General features: G+C 39.9%; 1 protein-coding gene across 5 annotated transcripts in view; it reads right to left on the reverse strand.

Moving 5' to 3' along the window:
* Window positions 1-18366, reverse strand: part of EPB41L2 (erythrocyte membrane protein band 4.1 like 2) — a 238778-nt gene that overhangs the window by 48465 nt on the left and 171947 nt on the right. For all 5 annotated transcript variants that reach the window (XM_062186757.1, XM_062186758.1, XM_062186756.1 and 2 more), the window contains exons 7-11: window positions 14817-15035; window positions 11823-11910; window positions 7560-7712; window positions 6601-6698; window positions 2902-3074 (exon numbers count right to left, since the gene is read on the reverse strand). In XM_062186757.1, coding sequence (XP_062042741.1) covers window positions 2902-3074; window positions 6601-6698; window positions 7560-7712; window positions 11823-11910; window positions 14817-15035 — 731 coding nt within the window. The remainder of the gene's footprint in view (window positions 1-2901; window positions 3075-6600; window positions 6699-7559; window positions 7713-11822; window positions 11911-14816; window positions 15036-18366) is intronic.

Below are 18366 nucleotides of genomic sequence, written 5' to 3' on the forward strand. Positions count from 1 at the left end.
GGTAGGAATTGTGTGTGGTCTACCACACAGAACCTGGAAGGCATCAAGTAATTTTAATCCATGGATCACAAAGTACTCCTCACCCACTCTGTCCAAAACTTGCTTCTTTTCTAGTCTTGCCTTCTTCACACACATTACTCATACTTGTACCAAAATGCTCGAGCCAAGTCTTCCAGGACTCTTTCTTGACCCTCTCAATAGCAAATCCAGAGAAATCCTTCTATATATTTGTAAATGTGGCCAATTCTTTCCATCTCTGTTACTAATATCTCACCAGGAGCTGACACCAAATCATATTTAAACATTAAAATGAACTCACATCTTATATTAAATATAATTTTTAAACTTTTGATAAAATTATACTAATTATCCCTCAGAAGGGGTAAAACTATGCTAAGTATATGACTTATGATTGATGATTTATAAGCATACATTATACATACTGAGGAACTGTTGTAAAATGAAAAAATGTGACTAAGAAATGGTTTCAGATTATGATACTGAAATTTAAATATGTATCAAATTTAGAGGTATAAAACTACTGACTTTGCACACTTGTAAACATTTAGTAATTCCAGTTTGCAGTTTTCTTTTCATATTTTGGAACTAATAAATTTTTACAGGTCTCAAAACCCTTTGTGGAACCCTACAGGCTCAGGCACTGTATCTGCAACACCAAATGGTTAACTGACCTACTAGAACCCGAGATCAGATGACCACCATCTTTACCTGGACTATACCTACCAGTCAGCCTGCTTCTTTCTCAAGCTCCCCAACCATTCTCTTATACAACAGGATTTTTTACAAGATAATACCAGGCTCTGACGTGCACACACACCGACACATATACATACTCACCCTTCATTAGTTTCCTATAGCACTCAGGACAGAAAACCACATTCTTTACTATGGTCTGTGAGCCTGCAGGACCCCAGACTATTCTCCCATCACTTACAAATTCTCTCCCATCTTCTATCCTTCATCTCTGCCGTTTCTCCTACCTGGAATGCTTTATTATCTCTTGCTCTTTTCATGGCTTCCTCCTTCCAGTCTTAATGACAGATACTCCTTTCCCTGAGGATCCTAGCTAAGTGATCTCCCTGCTTCTTAGTACTTCCACTCTTGGAAGATCATTGGCTTCCCCATCCCAAATGCATCCTGATTATTAGTTCTCTCAAAAGACCAATCTGCTTCCCTTTTAGGTCAATGTTCTAATCCTGAAGAAGTCATACTGCTGCTCTAAAACAACTGCTTTAAGATTGATTTTTATTTTGATATTTGGTTGTTGGATATCCCACTGACTTTTACTTTCTAAGAAATTACTAGAGAATTTATTTTAATTTGCCAAACTCTAAAGAAAAAATTATTTATTTTATCTAAATGATTCTAGCCTCGCTTAAAAAGCAAACAGGAAAAATAAAATACAAAACATGGCAAAAACAACAAAGAAAAGTGTATTGATGGAGAGTGGAGAAAATAAAGCTCAGATCCAGGTTACCAAGTAGCCTTGCTTTGGAAAAAAAGACCAGCCTTGCTTTGGAAAAAAAAGAACTAAGTCCTAACCAAAGAGTTCTCTGCCTGTCTGGTCATGTATTGGCATGAAAAGCCTCCTATTTTTCACAATAACACAATAATCCTTTTGATGACTTGCCCATCTGATGAATTACAGTGTCCAAAACACAAAGGGAAAAATAATGGATTATTGTGCCATGTTTGCTGCTTTTACTTGTAAAAATCATTGTTTTCAGAAAGATACGGACTCCCACCACCCTCTGTACTAACTGCCTATACAAGATGGTGGATTTCCTTGAGCATGGTTTATATACTTCAAAGAAAATACACTGGTTTATAGCTCTTTAAATCTCTAAAATTTGCAATATAAGAGTTATAGAGCCTCATATTTTAAAACAAAGTCTGAAAACAATGTTCCAGGAAAAGAAAAGACTTTTCTCAGGGCACTAAACAACGATTTTATTTATTCAGTACTTATATAAATTCTCTGGGGAAATTAGGTGAGGCTTATGAAATATTTATATAGGTTGGCACAATATTTTAGATATCCTTGGGAAAGTGTCCAGTTGTTAATCAGCTATATAGTCCATCAATAATTCTCTGAGGCAGGTTCATCGTCTCCTATGCATACCTTCATCACCTTCATAAAGTTATATGGAAGAGTCTCTATAATCAAGATAGAATAACTATAAATAACACCAAAACCCTACCAACAAATCCTGGAAATTATATTTTGGGGGCCAGTATTGTAGCATAGCGGGTAAAGCTGCTGTCTGGGATGCCAGACCCCATAGAGACACTGGTTTGACTCCCAGCTGCTCCACTTCCAATCCAGCTCCCTAATGGCCTGGGAAAAGCAGAGGAACATGGCTCAAGTGTTTGGGCCCCTGCAACCCATGTAGGAGTCCCGGATGAAGCTCCTGGCTTCCACCTTTCTCAGCACTGGCCATCGCGGCCATCTGGGGATGGAAATATCCTCTCCCTCTCTATCTCTCCCCCACACCCCATCTATCTATACCTCTGATTTTCAAATATGTAAATAAATCTTTAAAGAAAAACTAATTTTATAATTAACAGGTTGAAGAAATTAAGCCATATACATTAAAATCAAGTCAAACCTGTACACCTGTTTGTCCAACATCTCATGAGAAAGAACTATTAATGAACATTTTTGAGCACTGAAATACAAAGAAAACATGCTCAGAATGACAGTTTCAAAACACAAGATTATTTCCCATAAGTAACAGTTCTTTATTTTCCTAGAGAAAAAAAAAAAAAAAAGATGGCAATCCCTCTAGCTTCAGTTTAGTGACCTTATTAACTAGACCATCTTTTTCTTCTGGATTAGAGGGAGATGAAAGGAATCCACACGATCATAAGCATATTTACCTCCATCTAGACTCCTGGAGACCCGTTTACTGGAGGTGCGCTCAAAGTGTGGAGCTGGCCTGTCTATGAGGGTGCTTGCCTGGCGGGTCTGTGCTTGGGTGCGGCCGCTGTAGCGGAATTTGGACCCCAAAGTCAGGAACTTGGCCTTTGGTGGCTGCTCTGGAGACACAAGCCTACAGGGGAAAAACCAAGAACAAAATTAGACTTGATAGACTTTCTTCTAAAAATGTTAGAACTATGTGTTTTTCAATCTCTTAAGTATGACTAATCAACAGCAATGCTAAAATGTTCTAATTTTAAAAAGATTATTATTTATAAACCCTCCTACGTACATAGCTTTATGATGGTGATGAATAAATCCAAATTCATGTATTTGTGAATGTTTTGTTAAACCTGAGGAAAAAGCAGCTGTTCTCAGTGTGTATCAAGGGTTATTTATTTGTGTTAGCCTAAATCATTTCTATAAACACATATGTTGGAATTCTTGCTCTTAGCTATAAGTGCCAAGTAGCAAGCCATTGCCATTAGTAATTCTTAATATTTATGCCTGTTTCTCCTGGGAAAAAAACATCTAACTTGAGAATCTGTTCCATCAAATGAATCTTTCCCAAGAAGAACACAACACACAGTGGATCTGCAAATGACTCACAGCCTTGCTTGCCAGCACAATTCTACTGCGTCAGCCCTGGGTTCATAATGAATGAAGTCAAACTTGCTTGTTGTCAAATATTTCCAGACTTAAACTAAAGCATGTTTTTTAGCAAATGAGCCAATCCTTTTTGGAATACAATGGAAACTGTCTCACTTTCACTGTTTGATCACGAGCTGACAAAATGTCTTAAAAAGAAAAAAGATAACCTTGGAGCTCTTGAAGAACTTATAAATAAGGAAACTTTAGTTAATGATTCAAGAATATCGAGGACTCCATGTTTCCTATCATTTCCTAAAGAAGAGTGATTTCCTAATGAATCTCTATCATTTTAGCTATTTCTACACATTCTGTACAATTTTTTTTTAAAAGTAACTCTTCTTTGTGTTCAATCAACAGCGAAAAGATCCAAGTTGAGGTAAAGCTAGACATGGTAAAAACCAGAGGCAATCCTCCATGATTCCCGACAGTGACTGCTCAGAGAAACAGCATGCTGGAATTCAACTGATAAAAGATGGGCTTTCTTGACGTTCACCTAAGTGAGCAGAGGTGCTTCTTGAAAACTTCCATTTTCTGCCAACAGATTTCCAAAGGAAACACAGATGATGATTCTGAGAAACACAATCTGACGGTGGACAGTGCCTGAAATTATACTTTGGAAAGAGCTTTGTATTCTTAAATGAGAGTGTTGGAAGAATAGAACTTAGACCCGAAGAGCACCCTTGGCCTGCTATGAATCGTCTTTTTCTCTAACAGTTGAGGAATGAGGCACGGAGGTTAAAAACCCCAGCAGACTGATTATGAGGAACAGGCAGGAGGAATGTGGTCATTCACGGTGCAACGCTTCTTGGTAAGTTGAATACGGCAAAATTTCTCTAGCTAGAAATCCAGACAAATATGATCTTAAGCATGCTCTGTAGAAAAGCAGTGATCTATAGAAAGGATTGGCGGCAAGCTCATCAGTGCAGCAACTGACTGAGAAACACTCATTCTGTTTAAAAGCTGATTAGCCAGGGCCGGCGCCATGGCTCACTTGGTTACTCCTCCGCCTGTGGTGCCGGGTTCTAATCCCGGTTGCTCCTCTTCCAGTCCAGCTCTCTGCTGTGGCCTGGGGAGGGCAGTGGAAATGGCCCAAGTGCTTGGGCCCCTGTACCTGCATGGGAGACCAGGAAGAAGCTCCTGACTTCTGGCTTCGGACTGGCACAGCGCCGGCTGTTGCAGCCATTTGGGGAGTGAACTAATGGGAGGAAGACCTTTCTCTCTGTCTCTCTCACTGTCTATAACTCTACCTGTCAAAAAAAATTTTATTTTTATTGCGTTTTCCATGAAGTTTTTGAAGCACACTCATCTAAGGGCGAGGGCAGCAGAGGTGAGGAATGTGGAACTCAGAATCAGAGAGGTGAGTCCGTACCTCCGCTCAGGTACGTGGCTCACTGTGCTTCTGAACAGGCACCACTTCTGATTATCTTCCATCTTGGGAGTGAGGTGCAGATGAGCTACTGTGTAACAAAGCAATTGACTCTGTGTCTGACAACAATAAATGCTCAATGAATGTGAGCACCTGTCATTTCTAAAACGATTATTGCTTTTATCATCACTATTCAGCAGACAGACCTGCTGCTTATCCAGCCTAGTCCTGCATCGTAAATGTAACACCCTAGCTGGCTCGTGTTGTCTTTAGGAGAGATTTGTTATGGCTACCAAGAGGAATTATAAACTTTTCAAGGATTTATATGATCAGTGAAACTGAGTCAGATGGATTCACGTATACTTTATGAGTTACATTTCTCCTTTAAAGTGAGTATATTAATCTTGAAAATAGTCAATTTAACGTCACAAAGAAGTCATTTGTACCAGTTGATCAGTCACTTTAAAAACAGCACACTGGGACCAGCACTGTGGCGTAAAGCCTCCGCCTGCAGTGCCGGCATCCCATATGGGTGCCAGTTGGAGTCCCAGCTGCTCCACTTCCAATCCAGCTCTCTGCTATGGCCTGGGAAAACAGTACAAGATGGCCAAAGTGTTTGGGCCCCTGTACCCACATGGGAGACCTGGAAGAAGCTTCTGGTTCCTGGCTTCAGATCAGTGCAGCTTCAGCTGTTGCGGCCATCTTGGAGTGAACCAGCAGATGGAAGACCTTTCTTTCTCTCTTTCTCTCTCTCTCTCTCTCTACCTCTCTCTGTAACTCTGTCTTTCAAATAAGTAAAATGAATCTTAAAAAATAAAAGCACACTGAAAAAGCAAGAAACTGAGAATAATGATGACAGTGATGAAGATAAATATTATTAGCTACTTGAAATCACTCTAAGTTTGTTTCACATGTATTATGTCATTTAATTTCTGAAACAATCCTATAAGGTAAATACAATTATTATTAGCATTACATATGCATGATGAAAAGGGAAACACAGAAGAGCTGAGTAACTGACCATAATCACACAGCTGTATATGGTGTAATGCCATTGGACTCCAGGTCCAGAGGAAAAATCTTAGATGAAGGGTCTGGATACACAGCTATATAAACTAAAGATAGGCTAGCATTTAACCCCACAGGTACAAAAGTGGTAAGGGCAGGATGCAGGGCTCAGCCAGGCCCAGCCAATTGGAAAGGCTGATATTCAAAGAGGAGAGGGATCTGAAGGGGTTAAGAAGACTTCTGACAAAGCAACCAAAGGGACAAACCACAAGGTGTGGGCTGTGTAGGAAAGAAGTTAAGCCAGGAGGGATATGACCAGTGCAGTGACACATCAGGTGCATTGCAGTGGGAAGAATGGCAGCAGGGACTGGGCAGTGCGGGCTTGGGGTGGGAAAAAAGGTGGTTACAGTCAGAGAGTAGAGTCCGAACACCTGCAGACAGACGAGATCTGAGTGATGACAGGGCATGCCTTGGGCCTTAGCAAAGGACACAGGAAGGGAATGCAGGCAAAGAGGAGGCAGCATGGAGGAGAGCAGAGAACCCTGGGCTTGACGCCTGAGCAGCCTGTTACATCTGCCACCTCCTAACCAGGACAGGCTCCCAGCAACACCACCAGGTGGTTTTCTGAAATTACCTGTAGAAAGTATGATGCTCCACGCACACTTTCCATAGCCTTTTCGCTGCCCGATGATTCGGCAGTTTGAATCCAATGGTGCTCTCAAACTGTTCCAGCTGGAATAAACCCATAAAATAGATCAGTGTATTTCCAAAGGTGCTGATGAGGAGCTACGGAAAAACAGGGACTCACAGGTTCCTATATAAAGGAAGTAATTCTTCTAAATAAAGGTAAATATAAATATAAGTGATCATATAAAATGAATTTTTCTAGAACTGCAACATTAGTTTCAATGTAAAGCAAGTATCAACCACTCAAATAAATCAACTATTTGTCAATGTCCACTAAACTCATTTGATTTCCTTGGTATTGACCTTCACAAGCTAACTGATTCAACAACAGAAAATGAGCCATCTTGTATGCCAGGAACATGTTACTTCTATTCTGAGGAAGACATGGTTAGCTGCTTTTTAGAAACAGGAATGTGAATATGCAGGTTTATTATCAAGAACTGTCGAGTTTTGGGGCCAGCAACATGGTGCAGCAGGGTAAGCTACAACCAACATCCTATACGAGTTACGCCAGCATCCTATACGAGTACCAGTTCAAGTCCCAGCTCTTCCACTTCCAATCCAGCCTCCTCCGATGTATCTGAGAAGGCAGTAGAAGACAGCCCAAGTACTTGGGACCCTGCCACTACTAGAATGTAGTTCTAGGCTCCTGGCTTCTGCCTGGCCCAGTCTCGACTGTTGCAGCCAGTTGGAGAGTGAACCAGTAGATGGAAAACCAATTTCTCACTATACCTTTCAAATAAGTAAATCTTAAAAAATCATTTAAAAACTTTGATTTTTTTCACCATGAAAAAAAAAAAAGTTCAATCTCTTAAAATTGTAGTAGAAAAAAACTAATTTAGCAGGTGGCTGAAAAGAACACTGACAACTGATTAGTTATGCTAAGGGCCACATGACATTGCTTACCTCTGCTGGCCTAACTTTAATGTAGAAGTTACTGCGCTTATAGGAAATTTTCAAGATTTTCGGCCAAGCAAAACGATTGATTCTCAGTCTGTCTTTGTAAATGAGAAGTCCGTTAGCACACACGCCCAGCTTGATGTCCACGCCTTCCGAGTCCTGCCAAGCATAACCATGTGACCACAGTTGGAGGTATGAAAATTGTACAGATCAGTAGGCTAAACAGCTGTCTCAAACCAGGACAAGCAGAAATGCCAATTTAACAGGTTCGTGTTTAAATTTTAGTGATAATACACACATTAATGGAAATAGTAGGACAAACACATATCTTAAATATTTACAGATCAGATCTGATTTGCCAAAGAGCTAAGGAAACCAGATTATAGGACATTATAGGACATCTTTAAATTGTGTAATCCATGTGTTCTCACACTGTACTGTAAGAGCTAACAGCAAAGAAAGGACACAGAGTTAGATATCCTGAAGATATGAGGAATAAAATGTCCTCCTGGAGGCCATCCCAGCCCTTAGGGACAATCTGCCAGCCCTATAAAGGGCATTCAGCCATTTTCCTTTAGGCAAATTTATCTCAGATGCATTACCTTAGCTAACAGCTGTTAAAATAATGCCTAGATTTTGCAATACACCAGTGACTTGCATGGAAATTTCTCCTCTTGGCTGACAGTGTTGAAAACTCTGAATTCTTTCAAGTAACTTTTTAGTAACTTAGAATGTTGTCATCCAGTTCCCATTAGGCATTCCTTTGGCTGGCACATTTCAAACCACTCAGGGGAGTTAATAATAGTTTTCTTTCCCCAGAGCTTTAATTTGGAATAATTGACAACCTAATCACAAAATTGAAAGAATTTTTAAAACCAAATAAATTTTATGGAGTTATTAAAAAAAAAAAACAAAAAACTGTCTTCTGGCATTTCAAGCAGTGCCAAAGATCTAAGATGGACAACATTAAAAAATCTACAAATTCTAGTTTATCATTAAGGGTAGATCTCATTCAAGTTTGTAAAATTGAAGAATACTATTCAGAAATTTTTCACATCTTCAGAAATCATTCATAACACGTAGTAAATTCTCACCAAAAGGGCTGGCACAAACATGACATTTAGTGTAAGTTCCAACTCAACAAAATCATACCACTATAATTTAACACTACTTATATCAGTTTAAAAAAAAAAAGTGCAGTACTAGATAACAGATGTCAATTGCTTTCTCTGCAGTGATAACGGAATAATTCAAATATACAAACAAATTACATTGGACCAACTTGCGCAGCTTAAAAAAAATCTAATCCTTAGGGTGCCTGACTCACCCGTCTCTTGGCAGCCACAATTCTCTCGAGGAACAGAGTAAAAAGCTAGTGTGAAGCATACACAGGTGCCCCAAGCAACTTGGCACCCGACACAAATGGTGTGTCTGCCAAAGACATCACTGCCCACAGCCATACAGAGCCAGGTGGAAGAGTAGCTGAGACGGCAGGCACTTCCTTATAACAGAAGAGGCCATCTTCATTTCAAACGCTGAGCAGAGCTATCTCTAGTCTGGTACCATCTTTGGATGGGTCAATCTGACTTAAAAATAAACACCACCCGGAGTCAAGTAATACATAACTACTTTATAATTATCCAAATTTGTATGAACAGAAATTATAGAAAAAGAAAGGGGATAAACAAAGATTGTTCTGTTTTTTAATTATGCCACTCAGCAACAAAGTCAGAAATATGACAAAGACAGACTCTCCATGAAGTTCTCTCCTAGATCTGGCAATCACTGTCTGCCCCTCCCCCTCTAGTCCCGGAAAGGCCACTTTCACCAACCTGGGCAAGGTACTGGCCTTGTGCTTTCCCTGCACCTTCATTAAAACTCTGACTTCGCACGCTTCAACATGTCCTAACTCTAGTGTGCCATTAAGAACTCTTCTCATTAAAAAAATAAGGAAAAAAAAAAAAAAAGAAAAAACACCTAATCTCAAGGCAATGAAAATAAAGGCACAAAACTTTAACAACATGAAAAGTCCTTTTATTCTGCTACAGATATTTTTAAATGAGTCACACATATATTGCTTGCCAAATATTCTCTAATAAGTTTATCAAATGTTAAATGGAATGAAAAAGTAAATGCTACCCTGCATTTTTTAAGTGCTCTGCCCCTAACTAAACAGAAAGAATTGACATTGTTATACTTAAAAAAGAACTTGAAACTTTCCATTTTTCTAAGATACCCTATTAAAAATCAAGAATGCTAAAACCATACACTATTGCCACCTGAGAATGGGTTTCTTATGGTCAAAGTAGGAAGAAGTAAGGTTTATAACAGTGAAAGCGACCGTGTTAGAAAAAGTTACAGGCTTGGGAAGTCTTTAGGAGCCCAAACCTTTCTTGCCTCCCACCCTCATGTCTCTTTCTTGGCTAACTCAGCCTCCTCTTCCCTCCCATATAGAAAATGAGATGAAAACCATGTAAAGTATTAGGAAAATCTTAGTTGTATTAGAAGATATCAAGCAGACGGGACTGCTTAGTAAGACGTGACTATAGGATGAAACTTTATTTTCTGCACTGTTTTATGGAGTTGTAAATGTAAAAAATCAAATTTTAAATGAGTTGATACAAGTGACAGGACTTCCAAAAATTAAGGGCACAGAGCATGTGGTGATTAAACATCATGGTACCAGAGGCTGTTTACTGAGATTAGAAAATGTATATAAAAGCAAGTCGAGGCCTGCACCGTGGCTCACTTGGCTAATCCTCCACCTGCGGCACCAGCACACCAGGTTCTAGTCCCGGTTGGGGCGCCAGTTCTGTCCTGGTTGCTCCTCTTCCAGTCCAGCTCTCTGCTGTGGCCCAGGAGGGCAGTGGAGGATGGCCCAGGTCCTTGGGCCCTGCACCCGCATGGGAGACCAGGAGGAAGCACCTGGCTCCTGGCTTCGGATCTACACAGCGCTGGCCGTAGCGGTCACTTGGGGGGTGAACCAATAGAAAAAGGAAGACCTTTCTCTCTGTCTCTCTCTCACTGTCTAACTCTGCCTGTCAAAAAAAATAAATAATAATAATAATAATAATAAAGCAAGTTGAAACAAATCTAACAAAAAATGATATTCATAGTAAGATCTCATCTTAAAAAGGTGTGAGAATTCAACTGCTCAGAGGTTTTAAGAAAAAAAATACTAAAATATTAGCAGTGCTTATTTCTGTATAGAGTGTTAAATGATTTTTATTTTATTCTGTTTGCCTTTAGTTTCTAAGATGAACATGTATTACTTTCATGTTTAAGATATGAAGGAAACCACTGAGGGGAAAAGTACACTTTGAAAATATGGAGTACAGTTAATAACACAAAGGCAAAAACAAAAAAATCAATCTGAAGTCCAGGAGGGAAAATATCTCCGAGTGGAGGCCTTTCTTAGTGATTGCTCAAATCATATAATCTGGGATTCCTATGCTACACCTAAGGATTGGCAGGGTCTATTAAAAGGAGGTTCCCTCCAGATATTGAATTGACTCCAGACACACTTTGCCAAAGCCAACCGGTCTTTTACCTTTCCTCTCATTCGCCTCCATTGTCTGCACTAAGTGATTATCTGAACAGAATCATGACATAGCAGATGTTTGTTACTGTCATCCTCCCAAGCCAACTCACCCTCTCCGACCACAGATCTTCATTACTCCACTCTTGTACTACCTCTCAAATTCAACTGCAGGTGCTTCAGCACCTGGAGTCTGGGGCAGCCTACCAAGTCTTTCACAAAAGCACAAGATCGACCTATCAGGAAAAGCCCTACTAAGACTCCTCTCCCTCACAACCCAGAAGTTTTCTGAAAGGTGGTCATATCTGTGTCAAAGTGGCCTTTTTATCCTCGCTAAGATCTGTTCTCTTCTCTCAGGACACAGGTAAACGAAAGAGCTGCGACACAAGGCAGCACGTGGCCTAGCCAAAGTCGGGATACAGAATAAACCAGGATGGGGATGAAAAACACTGACGACATGAATTTTTCAATAAATACCCATGAAATGATACTAATTTAAAAGGCTAAAAAGAAAGCAACAGGTGGAGAATAAATGATCCCTTCCACAACCATAAACCCCATAATTAGTCAAAAAAAAAAAAAAAAAAAAAAAAAAGCGACAGAGACCCTCAGGTAAAGATGAATAGCCTTTCCCCACCAAGTTCTAGAACTGGGCTGTTCTGAAACCAAAGCCCTCTCAAAACATCAGTCAACAGAACAGAATGGTGCCATTTCCTGTTAACTTACAGTACCTTGGCATGATGTAGGTCCACACCATACATGGAAAGCCTCTTTGCATTTTCTAAGAACTGAGAATCAGCTTGTGCTGGAGACAAGCCCCTGAAAATCAAAACAAACAGCATTTTTTTTTTTGCATTTTTTTTTAACTTTTATTTAATGAATATAAATTTCCAGTGTACAGCTTATGGATTACAATGGCTTCCCCCTCCCATAACTTCCCTCCCACCCGCAACCCTCCCCTCTCCCGCTCCCTCTCCCCTTCCATTCACATCAAGATTCATTTTCAATTCTCTTTATATACAGAAGATCAATTTAGTATAAAGATTTCAACAGTTTGCACCCACATAGAAACACAAAGTGAAACATACTGTTGGAGTACTAGTTATAGCATTAAATCACAATGTACAGCACATTAAGGACAGAGATCCCACATGAGGAGCAACTGCACAGTGGCTCCTGTTGTTGACCCAACAAATTGACACTCTAGTTTATGGTGCCAGTAACCACCCTAGGCTGTCGTCATGAGTTGCCAAGGCTATGGAAGCCTTCCAAGTTTTCCGACTCTGATCATATTTAGACAAGGTCATAAAAGACAGAGTGAGGATAGCAACCAATGATCCTAAGAGTGGCATTTACCAGGTTTGAACAATTATACAGCATTAAGTGGGGAAGAGGACCATCAGTACACACAGGTTGGGAGTAGAGCCATTGGTGGTAGAGGTTATGATTACAAAGGAATGAGGCCCAAGTACGCTAGACAGGGTCTAGAACAAAGGACAGAGTCATTATTAGAGGAGCTAAGAAAGGTGCTGTCTAAGCTACAAGTAAGTTTTCTGATTGAGAGGCAAATAGAACCTGATAGAAGGGGCTTGATAATAATCTGTTGGGCTTTAGGCCTTGTAAGTGAAGAGGCCCAGACCTATCTATCTCTTCACATGGGGTATATCCTAAGGGAGGTGTGAAACAGACAGCATTATTTTATTAGTAGATGGAAAGGAGATGTAGTCAAGATGGAGAAAGGGTGTGTGAGCTTGGAGAGTCTGAGGTAGTCCAAGTAACTCAGCTAAGTTTGCAGGAAAGTAGGAAACAGGTAAGAAACTCAACTCTCAATCTCTAGCATTTTTCTCTTAAAACTGTCTAATCTAAACTGCTATTTCACAAGGAGATATACCATTACCCCCACACTTTTTATCTTAAAATGTTTTCTAATTATTTCCACTGGAGAAAAAAAGCTCTGAGGACAATGGGAACAACGTAACTAAGTATAAAAAAGATTGATTTCACCTTTCTGAGAAAACGCATTCTTACTTCTTAATTTTACTTTGCTACGATTAACCATAACTAAAATCCAAATTACTTGTACTTGATCTTACACCTTTTCACTCTTCTGTCCATACTAAAATTATTTTGATTTCCTATTTGTGTCTCCAAATATACAAATTTTAAGCTCTGAGAGAGTAGGACCATGTCCCATTCATCATATACCCATAGCATTTCAGCACCACACATTCCAGCAATTATACAATAAGTGGTAAGTAGGATTTAAATAAAGTTAATAAAATATTTACATTCAAATGCCTTCATTTATAGTTTTTAAAGAAAAGTCTATGAATGTTATCTATTTAAAACCTTTTAATCTAGGGGCTGGCACTAGGACATAATGGGTAAAACTGCCACCTGTATCACTGGCATTTCACTTGGGCACCAGTTCAAGTTCCAGCTGCTCCACTTCTGACCCAGGCCCCTATTGGTATGCCTGGGAAAGGAGCTTCATCCAGGTCTCTCATGTGGGTAGCAGGGGCCTGAGCACTTGAGCCATCTTCCACTGCTTTCCCAGACTCTCAACAGGAAGATGGATTGGAAGTGGAGCAGCTGGAACTCGAGCCGACACCCATATAGGATGCCAGGTCACAAGCAGAGGCTTAACCTGCTATACCACAACACTGGCCCCACTAGTCAATATTTTATAAAATTATAATACTACAGATATAAGATATAATTTTACATCAAGAGTTATAAAAGTCTGAATAAAAAATCCATATTCAGACAGGTATCACAGTTCACAAGGTGTAACACGGTATTAAATCCCTCAGAGAAACCAAAGGACCAACTTCTGTGGTTTCACTAAACCTTCTGTGCAGCTCAGCTATCACTCCTACATCCATCACCATACATGTCTTTTTAAAAATTTATTTATTTATCTGGCATGCAGACTGACAGAAAGAGACAGGGAGAGAGAAAGAGAATCTTCCATCTGCTAGTACTCTCTCCAAATGGCCACAACAGGCATGGCTGATCCAGGCCAAAGCCAGGAGCTCCATCTGGGTCTCCAATGAGGGTGGAAGGGGCCCAAGCACTTGCACCATCATCTACTGCTTTACTAGGGGCATGAGCAGGAAGCTAGATCAGAGTAAAGCACCTGGGACTAAAATGGGCACTCTGATATGGGATGTCAGCATTGTCCCTGCTGCAATGCTGGGAACTACCACCCAGATTTCTAACTCAAATCCTGATGCTTCATTATCTCCCAGGCCTTCTTATCAAATATATTAATGTAAACAATTAAAAAGGAGACAAAATAAGTAAAATGCCAAACAAATATGTGGGTATGTTTGTTCCATGCATACATGTATCTGTGTGTGTTTAACAGGTAAGGGATGGGACTAGAGGCAGTGAGATGTCGTCACAGTGCAAAGGACACTCTTCCAATAAATTAGATAGTCCCATGAGCACAGCTCCTCATATTATAAGCCATAAAAACAACGAAAAGCTATCCCAAAGCATGCAGATAGTTTTGACAGTCATGAGCATAGCTCCTCACATCACTGTCATAAAGATAAGGCTATCAGTGCTAGGTGAAGCTCCAGAAGTGAACATCTGAATAATCCCATAACCTGTCCTCAAATATCTAGCAAGTATTCCAAGAGGTGATATTGAAATTTACTACAGCCATCCTCTCCTCTCCTCTCCCCACACCCCCCCCCCCCGAGCAAATCAACACAGACCTGTGGGTTTTATGCAGCTCAGCCACCTTCTCTTCCAGCTCCTTAGTCTGTGTGGGTGCAAACTGGAAGTCACTAAGGTCAATATTGCCATGCTCTTCAGGGTCATGGTCCCCAAGTTCAGCCTGCAGTGTGTAAGATCCCAGGAGGGCATGAGTCACAAAAGAACAGGGCAGGCGGCCAGAGGCAATGTCCTGCCGAAGCTGAAGGCACAAGAAGTATCTGTGAGGAGCAGAGGGAGAAAAGGGTTGGAGGAGAACAATTAGTTACGTTTGAAGGGCTTCTGGTCCTTAAATTTTAGTATTCTTTTGAAAACAAATATACAAGGGAGATACTTCATATCCATAGCAAAAACCATCTCCTCTGATAGGATGTCTCACCAGATACTTGGACTCCTAAACTTGTGGCCTATTTAAGGACAGGAAGTCCAGAAGACTGCTTCCTAGAATGGAAATCCTGAACTCTTCTTCTGGCAATAGTTGAACCATGATTAATATTACAACAAAGACTTTTGTGACTAAAGTAAAAAAAAAAAAAAAAAAGTTCAACCATTTAAACTGTCTCCTTAGACTTAAAACTGTAATAAAAATTAGCACACCCCTCAATAGCTGTAAAAATGAAATTTTAAAAATAATTGCAGTCTTAGTCATGTGCAAGAAAAGCTAATGTCACCCACTTTTTATCAGCTCTATACTCTTTACGCTAATTTCTTCTCTTCCTGAAAAACCTTTAATAATAATCATTAAGTAAATCTCCACTTTGAAGCTTTTGCCCCTCCTACACCTACCCCATCTGAAAAGGTAACTTGCTTGGTTTTTAGGAAAGACATGGACTTTGCAGCCTGGAAGACATGATGCTATGTGACTTCCAGCAATAAGATTTATTAATATAAAACCAATGTCCTCCCTGTAGGATGGGACTTTACCTCCCTGATACTACAAATAAAATATCTGACATTATATCTGGCAATCAATAACTGGCAATGATTATAATTACTAGCCATGGCAATGACAGTTATTCTCAATGTTCCATGTGGCTTACTACAAACTGAAAAAGAATTTTTGTTTTCAACTAAATAGCATGCAGAAACATGTGCTTTATATTCTCTGGGAAAGTTTTCTTTTCAGCCTCACTATCAATTCCTTTTGGTGACATTTTAAACATTTCCACTCTTAAATTTCATCACAGACCCCTCTGAAGTAAATGGCTGTGCCCTCATTCTTGAAGATCTCTCAGAGATCGCGATTCCCACGGGCAACTGGTCACCTTCCTGTGGATATTTTTGCCCAGACTGAGTTTTAGGGCCCAATTCTCTTCCTGCTCTCCCTACTCCCAACACGTTTCAAATGGAAGTGCTGGCCTCTGGTCCAGGCTTCCTTGTTGATTGAGTCAGATGACACATCCCATCACACCATGGCAGGGTAGTCCATCACCTGAATCTATCACGGGCAGGGTAGGGACTCTGCTTATCATTATCATCATCATCATCATCATCATCATATCATCATCATCATCTCACAGTGGGAAAAGTACTTTCCATAAGGCAAGTACACAATGATTTTCTGAGAGAATAAAAGTCTTCTATTACTACAGTCTGGGTATTTTTATGCATTGCAAGAATTCTTTTTAAGGAGAATTATATTTCCTTTACCCCCTCTGTGCCAGGAGAACCTAAGTGTAACTGCATTCACTTTAAGAATTACTTATTTATTTGAAAGGTAGAACGACATAGAGAAGTAAGAGAGGCAGGGGAAGAGTGAGGGAGAGACAGAGAGCGAGAATTCTTCCAACTGCTGGTTCACTCTCCAAATGGCTACAAGAGTTGAGAGTAAGTGAGGCAAAAGCCAGGAGCCAGGAGCTGCATCCAGGTCTCCCACAGGGTTGGTAAAGGGCCAAGCACCCCTTTCTTCCCAAGCACAACAGCAGGGAGTGAAATCAGAAGCAGAGAGCTGGGGTCCAGCTGGCACTACTATGGAATGTCCGTGTTGCAAGCAGGGCCTTAATGTGCTGTGCCACAACACCATCGTTGGCACTTACTTTAGAAAACTAAAATTTAAAGTATAATTCCAGGTTATCTTCAATTCCTAGTTTTCCATAGTTTATAGCACTTTTAGAAACTAACCACAAAGATTCCATCTTACTGCTTCTTCAAATATTATTGTCTCTACCTTTCAGATTGGTTCTTTCCTCAGTTTTCAAAGACTAAGTCTAAGCCCCCAGTACTCCAGATAAAAACTGGCAAGAGCTTCCTAAATTTACCAATGCCATCTTCTTTGCAAAGCACAAGAAAGCATTTTTCAACACTATTCTGAATAATGCTCTTGCCCTCCTCAAAGCCTACCTTGCCTTCTAAATGTTCACTTCAGTTATGGGAACGATATCCATCACAGCATTCAGGCTACCAGACCATAAATACAGGCAAGTGACTGGTCCCAGGCTGCAGCACTGACGCCTTCAGCTAGATCAGTAGACTTTATAGTTCCTTTCACCACCATGAGGGGGACTGTTTCAAGCCCTATTTCTATGAAAAAGCAAAGCACTTACCAATGCTATATAGTGCAATCATCAAAGGATTATCATCCCCCAAACAAATTACTGTAAGGAATGTACCTACAGAGAGGGCACTGGGTCACAATTATTGACATGGTGCAAATTCACTCTTGCAGTGACATGCTCCATCCCACACCCAAACCCTGTCAGGTTTAATGCTCTAGGCAGCTCACTGAGTGGCTACAAAAGCTAGAATTGATTATTTATTAGCTGACGCTAATTCACTCAGAGCTTAATCAGTACATCAGAAGTAATTAATTAATACCTTAGTGCATTTCTATTCAGCAAGCAATAGTAAAGGAAGAAAAGTTTAAAAGGATTGCCATGTATCATTATGCACTTTTTAAAGCATCTGCACAACTTGATGTCCAACAACAAAACTGGCCTAGCAGAAAGCATCAAAAGCACAGGAATCAGAGAGACAGAGCCTTTTGCTAAGATCCACCAGTTATCTCCAAGTACCTACACTGCAGTTGTCCTGGGCCATGTACGTAACCTTTCAAAATATGTATAAAATCACACTTTATACTTAATCTTACCAAAGCAAGAAATCCTATAAATGGTATTCAGTCAATGAGGCCTAAGATATCAAGGTGATGTTAAGTCATAATATCCTTGGTTACCATTCAAATACTCAACCACTCTCAGAACCAAGTGCTCTCTTACTCCTAAACTGAATCCTTTATTTGCAATTTAATCATCTATTTCTATAGCCTACATAATTTCAGAGGAGATGTAAATAAAACAGGTATTGACTCTCCATAAGAAAGTCTACCAAGTTAGTTGAGAGGACAAAAAATGATCACTTCAATTAACTTAAATTTCATTTATTTACCATTACATCATCTTTGCAATATGAAACTGTGTATACACAGGCCCACATGAGCTATACAATTAAACCCAATCTTCATATTGAATCTTCATATTAAACGCCAGTGATTTTTTAAAGCAAACAAAGTTTTCAGCAATATATATTTTTATAATATTCCATCCCTCAAGTATA

Source organism: Lepus europaeus, chromosome 3, assembly GCF_033115175.1.
Source record: "Lepus europaeus isolate LE1 chromosome 3, mLepTim1.pri, whole genome shotgun sequence".
Taxonomy (NCBI): Eukaryota; Metazoa; Chordata; class Mammalia; order Lagomorpha; family Leporidae; genus Lepus; species Lepus europaeus.